The following is a 12,713-nucleotide window of genomic DNA, read 5'->3' on the forward strand; positions in this document are numbered from 1 at the left end:
TAACCAGCATCCTATATAACAAAGTAATGGGTCGAAATTGGTGCCTTCAACCCATGGATACAATGAGGAGACTCACCTCATAGACAGGGGAAAAACTGAAACAATACGTAGCTCCGAAAACTGCTCTATTGATCACCTTAACAAATAACAGTGACCAAAACTCAGACTACAACTCAAAATACCCTAAGGTCAAACTTTGTCAAAAGTCAAAAAGTCAACCGAGTCAACCTAGCGTTAGAACGCATAGTGTCTAGAATTGATGAATTATGTTCAGAACGCATGGCGTTCCTAGGAGGATAGATTGCGTTCTTCAGCTGACTCTATTTCATTCCATTAATAGCTTAATCCCTAAGCTCTTTTGCTCAATTTTCAAATCTAGTCCTACGCCAACATCCTTAACCACAAAGTTATTAACTTGATTGCTTTGCATGGCTCAAATGGACTCAAAGCCTAGATTTGAGTCCATTTGAGCCATGCAAAGGAATTGCAATGAGCCAGATCATAGTCTTTCCTTGCAATGTCGAGGGCCAAATACCGATCTTACATTCAAGTGTCAGGGGCAAGATCCTGGTCTTTCATACGATTTCCATGAGCCAAATCCTGGTCTTCCATACAATAGCTAGGGGCCAAATCCTGGTCTTCCATAAAATAGGTAGGGGCCAAATCCTGGTCTTTCTTACATATATCGTATAGATAACCAGCATCCTATATAAGAAAGTAATGGGTCGGAATTGGTGCCTTCGACCCATGGATACAGTGAGGAGACTCACCTCATAGACAGGGGAAAAACTGAAACAATACGTTGCTCTGAAAACTGCTCTATTGATCACCTTAACAAATAATAGTGACCAAAACTCAGACTACAACTCAAAATACCCTAAGGTCAAACTCTGTCAAAAGTCAAAAAGTCAACCGAGTCAACCTAGCGTGAGAACACATATTGTCTAGAATTGATGAATTACGTTCAGAACGCATGGTGTTCCTAGGAAGATAGATTGCCTTCTTCAGCTGACTCCATTTCATTCCATTAATAGCTTAATCCTTAAGCTCTTTTGCTCAATTTTAAAATCTAGTCCTACGCCAACATCCTTAACCACAAAGTTATTAACTTGATTGCTTTGCATGGCTCAAATGGACTCAAGCCCTAGATTTGAGTCCATTTGAGCCATGCAAAGGAATTGCTATGAGCCAAATCATAGTCTTTCCTTGCAATGTCGAGGGCCAAATACCGGTCTTACATTCAAGTGTCAGGGGCACGATCCTGGTCTTTCATACGATTGCCATGAGCCAAATCCTGGTCTTCCATACAATAGCCAGGGGTCAAATCCTGGTCTTCCATAAAATAGGTAGGGGACAAATCCTGGTCTTTCTTACATATATCGTATAGATAGCCAGCATCCTATATAACAAAGTAATGGGTCGGCATTGGTGCCTTCAACCCATGGATACAGTGAGGAGACTCACCTCGGCGGAAAAACTGAAACAATACGTTGCTCCAAAAATTGCTCTATTGATCACCTTAACAAATAACAGTGACCAAAACTCAGACTACAACTCAAAATACCCTAAGGTCAAACTTTGTCAAAAGTCAAAAAGTCGACCGAGTCAACCTAGCGTGAGAACGCATAGTGTCTAGAATGGATGAATTACGTTCAGAACGCATGGCATTCCTAGAAGGACATATTGCCTTCTTCAGCTGACTCCATTTCATTATATTAATAGCATAATCCTTAAGCTCTTTTGCTCAATTTTCAAATCTAGTCCTAAACCAACATCCTTAACCACAAAGTTATTAACTTGATTCTTTTGCATGGCTCAAATGGACTCAAACCCTAGATTTAGCATACTACTTTCACTAAATGGACTTAAAATCATGCATGGTTGATCCTCAATCATCAATATGTTAACTTTATGGACTATGGATCTCAGAAACATCAAGAGAAACAACTCCTAACTTCTGGAGTAGAAGAAATCAACTAGATCTTATTTATGGGACTAAAAAGTGAACAAAACCCATGATACTAGATCTAAGCATGCAATGAACAAGTTCTAAGATTTATACCTTAATGAAGCTGGAAATAATGAGTAGAATTTGGATCTACACGCTCTCCCTTGGTCAAAGTTCCTTCTTCAAGACTCTTCTTCCTCGAGACTCACCAACACACACTAAAACACACATAAAGTGGGTTAAATCTTCTCTAGAGGAGTTAGGGTTTCGAAATGAGGCTCAAAGGGAAATGGAGGTTGACAAATGAGGGGATCATGGGTCATAAAGATGCTTAAATAGAGTCCAAACCCTAAAAATTAGAGGTTTGGTCCAGGATGAGAACGCACTGCATTCCTGCATGAACGCAACGTCGAGAACGCATAGCATTGCTAATGGATGCATTGTGTTCCTATCAATGGAAATTCCCCTCAGTTGCTACAAGGGACCCATTTTGCCAATAATTCTCATATCAATGGTATAAATGGAATACCTGGAAAACAAGGTGTTACAACTTTTTCTAATATAATTGCTATAATATATTTATTTCAACTTTTTGTAAAATTAAAATTAAAATAAACATTACATTTCTATAATATTAAAAAAGTTGAAAAGATCTCTTTTATACAAAGATAATATATTTTTTCATAATGTAGTTTTACGTCTTTTTTTTTGTTTGTTAAAATATTAATTAGAAGGTTAAACATGTAATGTATAATGAGGTCTAGAGTGAATTGAAGAAATATATAATAATATTACATTATTAAGGTTATTTTGTTTATTAATATATTATAGGATCTCTATATATTTAATACATATTAGAGTATATTTTAAATAAATTTGGTAAAATACAAAATAATTGTTTCATGATTAAAACTGTATAAATTTTGAAAAAAGATAATTCTAATGCTATAAATCATGAACTAAATTAAATTATAGGAAGCTTTAGGAGTTAATTATAATAATAATAATAATATTTTATATACCTATAAAGTTGTATTTTTTAACGACTACAAATTTTTAACGATAACATCATAGGTATCTTTTAAAAAAATAATAGCAACATACTTACCTTTCATTCCAATAATAGCAATTAACTTATCTTTTTTAAAATAATAACAACATACTTTTCTTTTCAACCAATAATAGCAACATATTTACCTTTTAATCCAATAATAGCAATGAAGTTATCTATTGTTACAAATAATAGCAACATATTTATTTTTTTAACAAATAATAGCAATATACTTTTCTTTTACACAAATAATAGCAACATTCTTTTCTTTTCAATCAATAACAACAACATACTTATATTGTTATCGAATAATAGCATCATACTTATCTTTTCAAGTAACTATTGTTTATTTGACACCATGTAATGCATCATCAATTGTATAGAATATTATATTAAACAAAGTTCAACCTACAATTCAACATCCAATCAAAATTAAAACTCTCTTTGATGAGAAAATTTAGGAACACCTAAATCTGATTTTAGAGGGAGAAACACCCCTCTCTCCACCTTTCTCTGCTCCTCTCCACCCCCACTCGATCTTCAACCTCCCACAACTCCGTTTTCAACTCTTACACTCCCCCCTTCCCCCCGCTTCTTATCTCCTTCTATTTGGGATCATCTCTCCCATACATCTACCCCATTCTATCTCCACCACCAAAAACTATTTTCTTAAAAAACCTTTACTTTCACCCGCTTCTTCAACCTCTATATCTCTCCTAGATTTTCACATTTCTTCAACCCACACAGTTCCTACCACACGCTCCATCAACTCCTCCCACAGTTCACGTATATAATCATTGGTTATAGAGAGGGTATATTTGGCGTATAACGTTAGTTGATACTTTTGGGGTTTGATTTTTATGGGGAGGGGATATGGACTAAATGTTGTAATCCAAAGGTGTGGATCTAAGGAAATTGGATTATTACTAGGAAAAGTTGGTTCTTGTGGTGGAAATCAAATGGAAACTTGGTGGAACAATTTATAAGTTTTTTTTTTTTTTTTTTGTAGACTAGTTCAAAATATCCCAAGTAATCCAATATCTTGAATATTATGTTTGGAAAGTTGTTTGCTTTTCATCTAACAATTTTCTGTGTTCGGGTTTCAGGAAAAAAGCAGGACAAATTGGATATCTTTAAAATGAAAATTTTTCATTGCAAATTAGTTTTTTTTTTGTTCTTTCCAAAAAATTTTATGTTAAAAAATAATCTTCGTTGATTTGGATTAGGTATTCAATGTGTCTGATTGTTGTTGATTTTTGATATGTAAAATCAATGTTGTAGTGATTTCGGTAATTAATTTTTCTTTATTTGAGTACCAATTCATGTTTAAAAGTGGCCAAGACATTATTTTAATCGTTTTATCTGTAACCAAACTTACAATCCTTCTCGAAATAGCAAACGTACTTTACATATCTAGATAGTAAAATTATCCAAACTTTTTATATTTTACTCTTGAGGTAGCCCCACATTGGCACATTGTGTAAAACATGTTCATGTTGTTTTTGTTACGATAAGCTATTAAGTTACCATATACATTCTGGTTGTTGATTGTCTAAAAGGGTATCTTATTTCAACATGTCTTTCCAAAGAGATTATTTCAACTTCCAAGAAATCATAATCCAGAGAATCATTTGATTAAAGTTACAGATGGTTTAGTAAATTTACTTTCACCTTTAAAATTACTTTTCTTGCAGCAACTCCTTACATGCTTGACTCCTCCAAACGTAATCATTTGGGACAATAAATAAATTTACTGAACAAAGAATTAGGAATAAAAAAAGTGTTTACCCATGCATTAGCCTCCATTACAACATTTCTCCCACGCAACATTTCCAGACTGTTTTTACATTTTTTGTTTCTAATTGCCAATGAATCCAAGCAAATGGAGAAAGATTGCAAAAAGAAGGATACATACAACCATAACAAATCCCTGCCTCCCAAGAAGCCAATTTTTGGTTTTTACAGCACCTTCACATGCTGTTTTTATTCGATCAGCCAACTTTATCTGTAACAACCCCACCACATCTTTAATAAAACAAAATCCAAAATCCAAAAATCTAAGAAACAATAAACGCATGAATATATAAATAGTGTTTAATTACCAGTGTATCGATGGTCTCTGGTGACAAAGAGGACATGACTTGTTGGGCTCTTTCTGCATCCTCCTGAGAGAGTTTGATGTCAGGTGTCATCTTTCCGATCAATAAACCAAACATCAGTCAATCAAATGTCAATTGATACACAATCTGTTAATATGCTTTTTGATTATACAATAGCATATATATATACCTCACGCATGTCTGGATAAGTCAATTGGCTTTGTTGACCTTGTGGAATATTACTCGTATTTGTTTCCATTGGATTTTGGGTGTTGAAAGATGATGCTATTTTAGACCTCTTTTGGAGCTCTTCTTTTAGCATCATAATTATCATGTCAGTTTCCTTTTCACTCATTTCTGAAGAATCATTGTTGTCACCTTGAAAGGAGGTGATCACTTGGAGCATATTTTCGAAATCTTCTGGTTCTGCTGCAGACATGAAGTTCTCCAAGAATCTATTCAATAAACCAACAAAATACCATACCAAACACTAGATTACTTCTCAAATACTGTACAACCTGTCATGTCATGAGTAAGAAAATGTATACAAACCTGATGAGTTCTTGGTTCTGCAGATACTTTGAAGATTCTGAAATACATACAAGATTTGACAAAAGAATACATACATGTTGGTCAATAAAAAACTTGACTTGAAAAAAAAAAAAAAAAAAAACACACACACACACAAAATACCTCCTCCTGGTGTACCCTCATCACCATCTTCAATTAATATTTCCTTGCCCTCCCTGTATCAGTACATAAAGGAATTGGAATCAGGACATGGTGTGTGTGTGTATATATATATATATATATATATATATATATATATATATATATATATATATATATATATATATATATATATATATATATATTAGGTGTGAGATCTGTGTAATACACGGGCTTTTTTTAAAAAAAATAATATATTTTGTTAAGCATTACTTGATTAATAATTTATAAAATTGAATTTGGAAAGAATATCAATATTAGTTGTGAATGAACCAATTTTTGCAACGTTTCTGCAAATTATCGTGAATTTAAATAGGATTGGCTGAAAATTATATTTTTCAATTAGGAAGGTTGATTTGAATTTAAATTGAATTTAATACATTGATCGACAAATTATTGAAAATTTATGAAGATATTTAAGTTTTCTTATCTTCTTTATTATATTTTTAGATTAGATTTTTTTATAATTTAATTTAATAACAAAGCCAAAAAAAACCACAAATTGGCAAGTGGATTTAAATGAAATTGAAAAAATTAAAAAAATATCATGTGGCATGTTGAATTAGGTGATTACATGTGGCAAAAAACTTTTGTTTATTAGGTAGGAAGGCTATAAGGATCAAAGGCGTAGATCATTCAAAATCTTAAATGAAAATCAACGATTAGTCGATTACTCCTTCTAATTAGATCAAAGGTATGAAAAGCAACTCATTAAATAAAAATAATATTTTTTTTTTGTTTGTATATAGTCAAGTTTTGATCCTCATATTTGGTTTTTCATCATATCGATGTGTGCATGTGTTTGAATCAATGATGGTTGATACATTTATTAATGATCTTGATTAATTGAAAGTGCAGACATTCATATGCCGATTAAAAAAGAATTGAATGATACAAAAATACAAGGAAAAACTGTTGGACAAGAAGTTGCTACAAGGCGATTGGAAAACTCACTCCAACACAAGCACATAGAAGCTTATAAATTAACCACAACTTTAGGATATGATGGTTTTGTGCATTTCTAGAAAATGGGTTAAACCCCGTGGGTTTTAACCTAAAACCTATGATTATATGAGTTGAACCCAAGAAACCAAAAAAACTGCCAAAACCGACTCTAGAATCCAAGAAACTGAACCGACCAAAAAGTGATCTTATTGGGTTCTGAAAACCAAAAACCGACAGTAGGGTCCAAAACCGACCCATGCACAGCCTGATTAATATTCCACACCACTCCATGATTTACTAAAGTATATAAGAAAATTAATAAAAACAAAAGAACGAAATACCTGGTAAGATACTTCTGTTCGGACTGGCTCCTTAATTCTGTGCGTGCCAATGTGCTATCCATGGCTTGTATGCGGCAGTGGGGTCCAAGTACTTCATGGGTATATATCTCGGTTGCAAAAGCACAAGACTGAAGAAGTGATATGGATCCGAAAACAAGTAGACCATTCATCGAGGAAATACTATGTGGAAGATGACTTATTCCTGTAAACGCTATATTTAACCCTTGTAAAAGCTTTAGGTTTCCCAAATCCTCTGGCAATTTCTCAACTTGTCTACATTCGCGGAGATAGAGATGATTCAAAGATTTCATGTTACAGATGCTGTTTGGAATATCCTGTAAAGATTCACACTGTCCGAGGTTTAGCATCTCTAAACTCTCTAATTGCCCAATATCCTCGGGTAACTTCTCGAGGCGTCCACAAGAGTCAAGGTGTAGAGATTTCAAATGGCTTAGCATGCAAATGCTATCTGGAAGACGTCTAATACTTATAGACATGAACATCAGCTCCTCTAAATTTCCTAGCCAGCCAAGGTTCTCCGGTAACTCTTCAAGATGTTGGCAATCTCCAAGTTTGAGAGATTTCAGATGTTTCAACATACAAACACTATCAGGAAGACGCCGAATACTTGCAGTCGATAAACTCAACTCCATTAAATTTTCTAACAAACCAAGATTCTCCGGCAACTCTTCAAGATGCTGGCAATCACTAATTTTGAGAGATTTCAGATGTTTCAACATACAAACGCTATCAGGAAGACGTTTGACGTGTGTAGATAACAAAATGAGTTGTTCCAAGCCTTTCAACTGGTCAATGTCCTTGGGCAACTCCGGAATACAGCCCTGGAATTTAACTTCTCTTAGATGTTGTAAGCCACAAATGCTTCCTGAAACACTCTCAAGTTTAGTGCAAGGCTGAAGATCTAGAAAAACAGTCTTATAATCAATTCCTTCTCTTGACAAAGGTGGTTCTTTATAATATACAAATGTAAATCGTAGATTGTTTGTGTGGTCCTTTGGAAAATCCTCCAAGGGATCCACTTTCACAGCTAACACAGGTAGACTAAGAAGCACATGTGGTTCCAATTGTTTAACAAAAGGAAAAGATACAGACCATGGGCAACCACGTAAATCTATGTAGATAAGCCTTTTTAGACATCCAGCAGGCGCATAAATCTTTTCCAAATCATGACATCCTTCAAGACCTAACCTCTCAAGATTGGGAGTCATCCCAAGGTCAAGGGTCCTCACCTTCGAATTTTTAAGGTCGAGGAACCTAAGTTTGTCAAGAACCTATCAAATGCAAAACGAAAAAAAAAAAAAAATTAGACAAAGTACTGTTGTATCCGCTAACAAAGAGACGAAAAGCATTACAATGAATCAACCACTGTACCTTTCTTTCCCCCCTTTCCCGAAGGGTCCTCAAGTTTGAATTACCCAGGTGGAAGAACTTGAGCTTCTTAAGAGATTATATCATATGCAAAAAGAACAAAAGTTAGACAGAGTATTGATGTATCGACCAACAAATAGACGAAAAACATTACTATGAATCAACCATTGTACCTTTCTTTCTCTACTTTCCCATAGTTGTGTGATTTTGCTTTCAGTCAATTCAAGTCCAACAAGATTCTTTGCTCGAAATGTGTGGGGTAAAGAGAAACCAGGGTATTTATCCCATATCAGATACTGTAACGAATTCGGAAAGGAGGGTTTCATTTCATCAAACTTCCAGTCACTAGGGAAACAGTCACTATCGTTCCCCAAAACACAAAGATATCGAAGTTTCTTCAGGTTTCCAAGTTTTTGGATGATAATTTCAGGACTCAGTTCACACAGCACCAGGGGCATCATCAGTCCAATACATGTTGAGGTTGCAGTACCCTATGATCCAAAAGCAGTCACCATGAAACTTGTGTCAGAGGCTGCAGTACCTATAATTAGAAATTTGTTACTTGTAATAAATTTGATACTTACCTCATCATCAGACAATAATTCTACAATTTCCTCTGTATTCGATAGTCGGCTATGTTTGTTGAGTTCATGGGGGTGGGGGTGCTCTCGCCGAATAATATTCTTGCCCAATTCTTGTACTGTATCATGCATGCCCAATCTACCATCTGAAATCGTTACGAGAGATTTGTGCTCAAGAATTCTTAAACCATATGTAGCATGAAATCCACAGCTCTCAAGGATTCTAATTGCAAATTCATGAGAAAGCCCGTTCAAGAAGCATGCAACATCTAAGAAGATTTCCTTGTGATCATCCTCTAGGCTATTATAGCTTATTTCCAATACATCTACAGTCTCTCGTAGTGGAATTGTTTCAAGTCTTTTAATTGCATCTCTCCATACATCCTCCTTTTCACCACACAGATGGGAACCCAAAACCCTAATCGTTAAGGGAAGACCATCAGCATAATGTACTACTCGGGCTGCAAGCTCTTCATACCCTTGATCTGGAATATATCTCCTAAACGCAAACCAACTGAAGAGGCGAATTGCTTCCTCATCCGACAAGAAATCAACATCATGAATCCACTTCTCATTCACTCGATGTGACAGCAGCACTTTCTCGTCTCTTGTTGTAATGATGATTCTACTTCCATCCTTAAACCAATCACCAGCTAACGCCTCGAGCTGTTTTGTATCATCCACATCGTCTAGAACAAGAAGCAGTTTCTTATAGGGTAGCCTCGTTCTCATGATTCTTTTCCCATCATTAACACTTCCCACAATGCGTTCATCTTTAAGAACATCCGAAAGGATTTGTTGTTGCAATGACTCCAACCCCTTCTTTTTTGAAACTTCTCTTATGTCAGCAACAAAGCTACTACCTTCAAAATGGGAAGATACTTGATCAAAAATAGCTCTGGCTAAAGTCGTCTTCCCAATGCCTCCCATCCCCTTGATCCCTATCATCCGGGCTTTATCCTTCAATCCCATCCCCAAAGACGCCTCCAAAGCTTGCATCCGCTGTTCCATGCCTATTAGATGTTCATCATTGACCAAATGAATGGAACCTAGCTTCAATGAAATTTCTTCAACAATTTTTGTGATGGCTTGAGCTTCATGCCTGTAGATTAATTAAACAACATTTAAGTAGCTGGCTCAAGATCCCATATGATCAATTTGTTTCAGCACTATATATACCATACACATATTTCATGTTTCACAAATGTATATCCATCTAGAATGTTGGAAATAAGAAGATTCATGTTTGATGCTTTGTTTATAAGGCTCAACTGAAAAAGAAAAAAAAAAATTGTTGCTGTAGAAATACCTCTACCCAGACACCAAAGATCAATGCAAAAATGCAAATATTCCTCTTTAATTTGAAGGAAACGATTTCAATAATAGTTAGTATATTTATAAGCATATTGTTTCTAAAACTTAAATGCTAACTACAAAGCTAATCCATACTACATAAATCAAGGAAGAAATACCCAGACACCAAAGAAAAGAAAAATCTATCATTACATAAAAGACCCAACTTTGATTTAGAGATATACAATATAATATTGATAATACAGAAACGAAAGAAGTTTTTTGCAGAGATATGATGAAGGAAGGAATTTATACCCATTAGCAATGTTTTTAAGGTCCCACCCAACCAGATTGCCTGCACCTTCCAGAGCTTTTTCCCATTTCTTAATTTGTTCGTTGTCCTTATGTTTGGCGATTGCTCTTCCAACTGGCCCAGTTTGATGGCGGATGTCGCTGGGCTCCACACCATAAAAGAGTGGATAAGCAATCTGTTGGTTCCCATCTTGGCATTCCATAATCTTCGTGATCTCCTTCAAGCACCAAGAAGAAGATGCATAGTTTTTGGAGAAAACGATGATAAAGAACCTCGACTCTTCAATGGCTTTGAAGAGCTCATCGATCCGTTTTCCTTTCTCGAGCTCCTCGTTATCCCTGAACGTATGAATACCTTTTTGCTTAAGAGAAGCATAAAGATGATCAACGAAGGTCTTACGTGTGTCTTCTCCTGTAAAGCTTAAGAACACCTGATACTTGAAGCCCTTTTGATTGTATGAAGTTGAAGAAGACGCCATTAAAGGTTTTCTTGAGAAAGATTCTTAAGAAATAACTGCAAAGAAATTAGGAATGTGTGAACTACACATACATTTTGTGGGTTATCTGTAATACACGCCAATGAAGAAATTTCAAATGCCCCGACCAGGCCGCCTGGATTGAATGGATGCATTTGCTTATGAAGTTACGTTGCAACTTGCAATGGTTGACTGAAGAAGTCAGCCAAAGTTGACTAATTTCATGTTTACTCCCTGTGATTTTCCAAATATAGCAGGTTTAGTTCACAAGATTTATTTGTTGTTATGTTCATCCATATTTCCAAAATGTAAATAACATGCTTTGAGGGAGATAGAGGCAGTAAGTGAATAAGCTCTACTTAACTCTACTTACCTTATTACTCATTTTCAGCCAGGAATATGTAATAGATGAAATAAGTAAAGTTAAGTAGAGCTTATTCACATACTGACTCTATCTCCCTCAAAACATGTTATTTACATTTAGGAAATATGGATGAACACAACAACAAATAAATCTTGTGAAATAAACCTCCTATATTTGGAAAATCACAGGGAGTAAACATCAAATTAGTCCAACTTTTGGCTGACTTCACTACTAGAAAAAAGGGGAGTTTTCTATGGAAAATAGCAACGGAAAATTTTCGTACGGAAAATAAATCTTGTGAATTAAACCTGCTATATACGGAAAATAGCTACGGAATGGCTACGGATTAACTATAGAATGGGACACCCTAATTTTGTAACGGAATAACTACAAATACTAGTCCGTAGCTATTTCGTAGCTAATTAGCTACATAATGGCTACGGAATAGCTACCGATAGCTAATTAACTATGGGCAAGCGACGGAAGAAAATAGCTACAGAATAGCAACGAAATAGCGATGGATTTATAATTTCCATTATTATTATTACTTCCATTATTATTATTTTTCATTATTCGACTTTTAAATTTTTTTTTGGATCACTTTTCTTACATACTTAAGACACGAACAATTAAAAATCATACTAATAATAATATTTATAAACATCATAATAATATATAATAATTGTAACAAATGTGTTTAACACACAAATAAACGATTAAATGAAAAAAACTTTGTTTAACACATCAATCCTGTGAAATAATCTATGTTTAATTTATAACTAATGAAAAATGATTATAATGGGAAATATGTATATTGTATGTGTATTTATGTATTTATATATGTATGTGTATGTGTATGTATGTATATGTATGTGAATGTGGGTGCGTATGTAAATGTATGTGTGTATGTGTATGTGTGTATTTGAATGTGTATGTGTATACATGTGTGTGTATTTCAATCAACCATTGCAGTTTGCGACATAACTTTGCAAGCAAATGCATCCATTGTGGCCAGGTGGGGGCATTTGAAATTTCTTCATTGGCGTGTATTTTATATATATATATATATATATATATATATATATATATATATATATATATATATATATATATATACTAACCGTTTGCTCGCGCAAAGCGGCGGCGACGAATATTTTCTTTCAAGCAATTAGTTCATTCGGAGAC

General features: G+C 34.6%; 1 protein-coding gene across 3 annotated transcripts; it reads right to left on the minus strand.

Moving 5' to 3' along the window:
• Positions 1-4,764: 4,764 nt before the first annotated feature.
• Positions 4,765-11,307, minus strand: LOC145008738 (TMV resistance protein N-like). 3 transcript variants are annotated; one of them, XM_078967349.1, is made up of 10 exons: positions 10,692-11,307; positions 9,087-10,185; positions 8,676-8,993; positions 8,506-8,568; positions 7,114-8,405; positions 5,792-5,844; positions 5,651-5,687; positions 5,289-5,553; positions 5,102-5,191; positions 4,765-5,004 (listed from the first exon to the last, which is right to left on the minus strand). In XM_078967349.1, the coding sequence occupies exons 1-10, from the start codon at positions 11,165-11,167 to the stop codon at positions 4,858-4,860; spliced, it is 3,840 nt and encodes a 1,279-aa protein (XP_078823475.1). In that variant the 5' UTR covers positions 11,168-11,307; the 3' UTR covers positions 4,765-4,857. The 3 variants fall into 3 exon arrangements, with proteins under 3 accessions (XP_078823475.1, XP_078823476.1, XP_078823474.1); XM_078967350.1 differs by having other exon boundaries at positions 5,102-5,164; positions 8,506-8,571; XM_078967348.1 differs by having other exon boundaries at positions 8,506-8,571.
• Positions 11,308-12,713: the final 1,406 nt, after the last annotated feature.

This window comes from Lactuca saligna, chromosome 8 (genome assembly GCF_052625555.1).
Source record: "Lactuca saligna cultivar CGN05327 chromosome 8, ASM5262555v1, whole genome shotgun sequence".
NCBI lineage: Eukaryota > Viridiplantae > Streptophyta > Magnoliopsida > Asterales > Asteraceae > Lactuca > Lactuca saligna.

Excerpts from the sequence above, each read along its gene's own strand:
- LOC145008738 (XM_078967348.1), bottom strand. The coding sequence starts at position 11,167 with ATGGCGTCTTCTTCAACTTCATACAATCAAAAGGGCTTCAAGTATCAG. Across the intron at positions 8,572-8,675 it reads GGGAAAGTAGAGAAAGAAAG|AAGCTCAAGTTCTTCCACCT; the intron begins GTACAATGGTTG and ends TAATCTCTTAAG. Across the intron at positions 5,192-5,288 it reads CTTATCCAGACATGCGTGAG|ATGACACCTGACATCAAACT; the intron begins GTATATATATAT and ends TTGATCGGAAAG.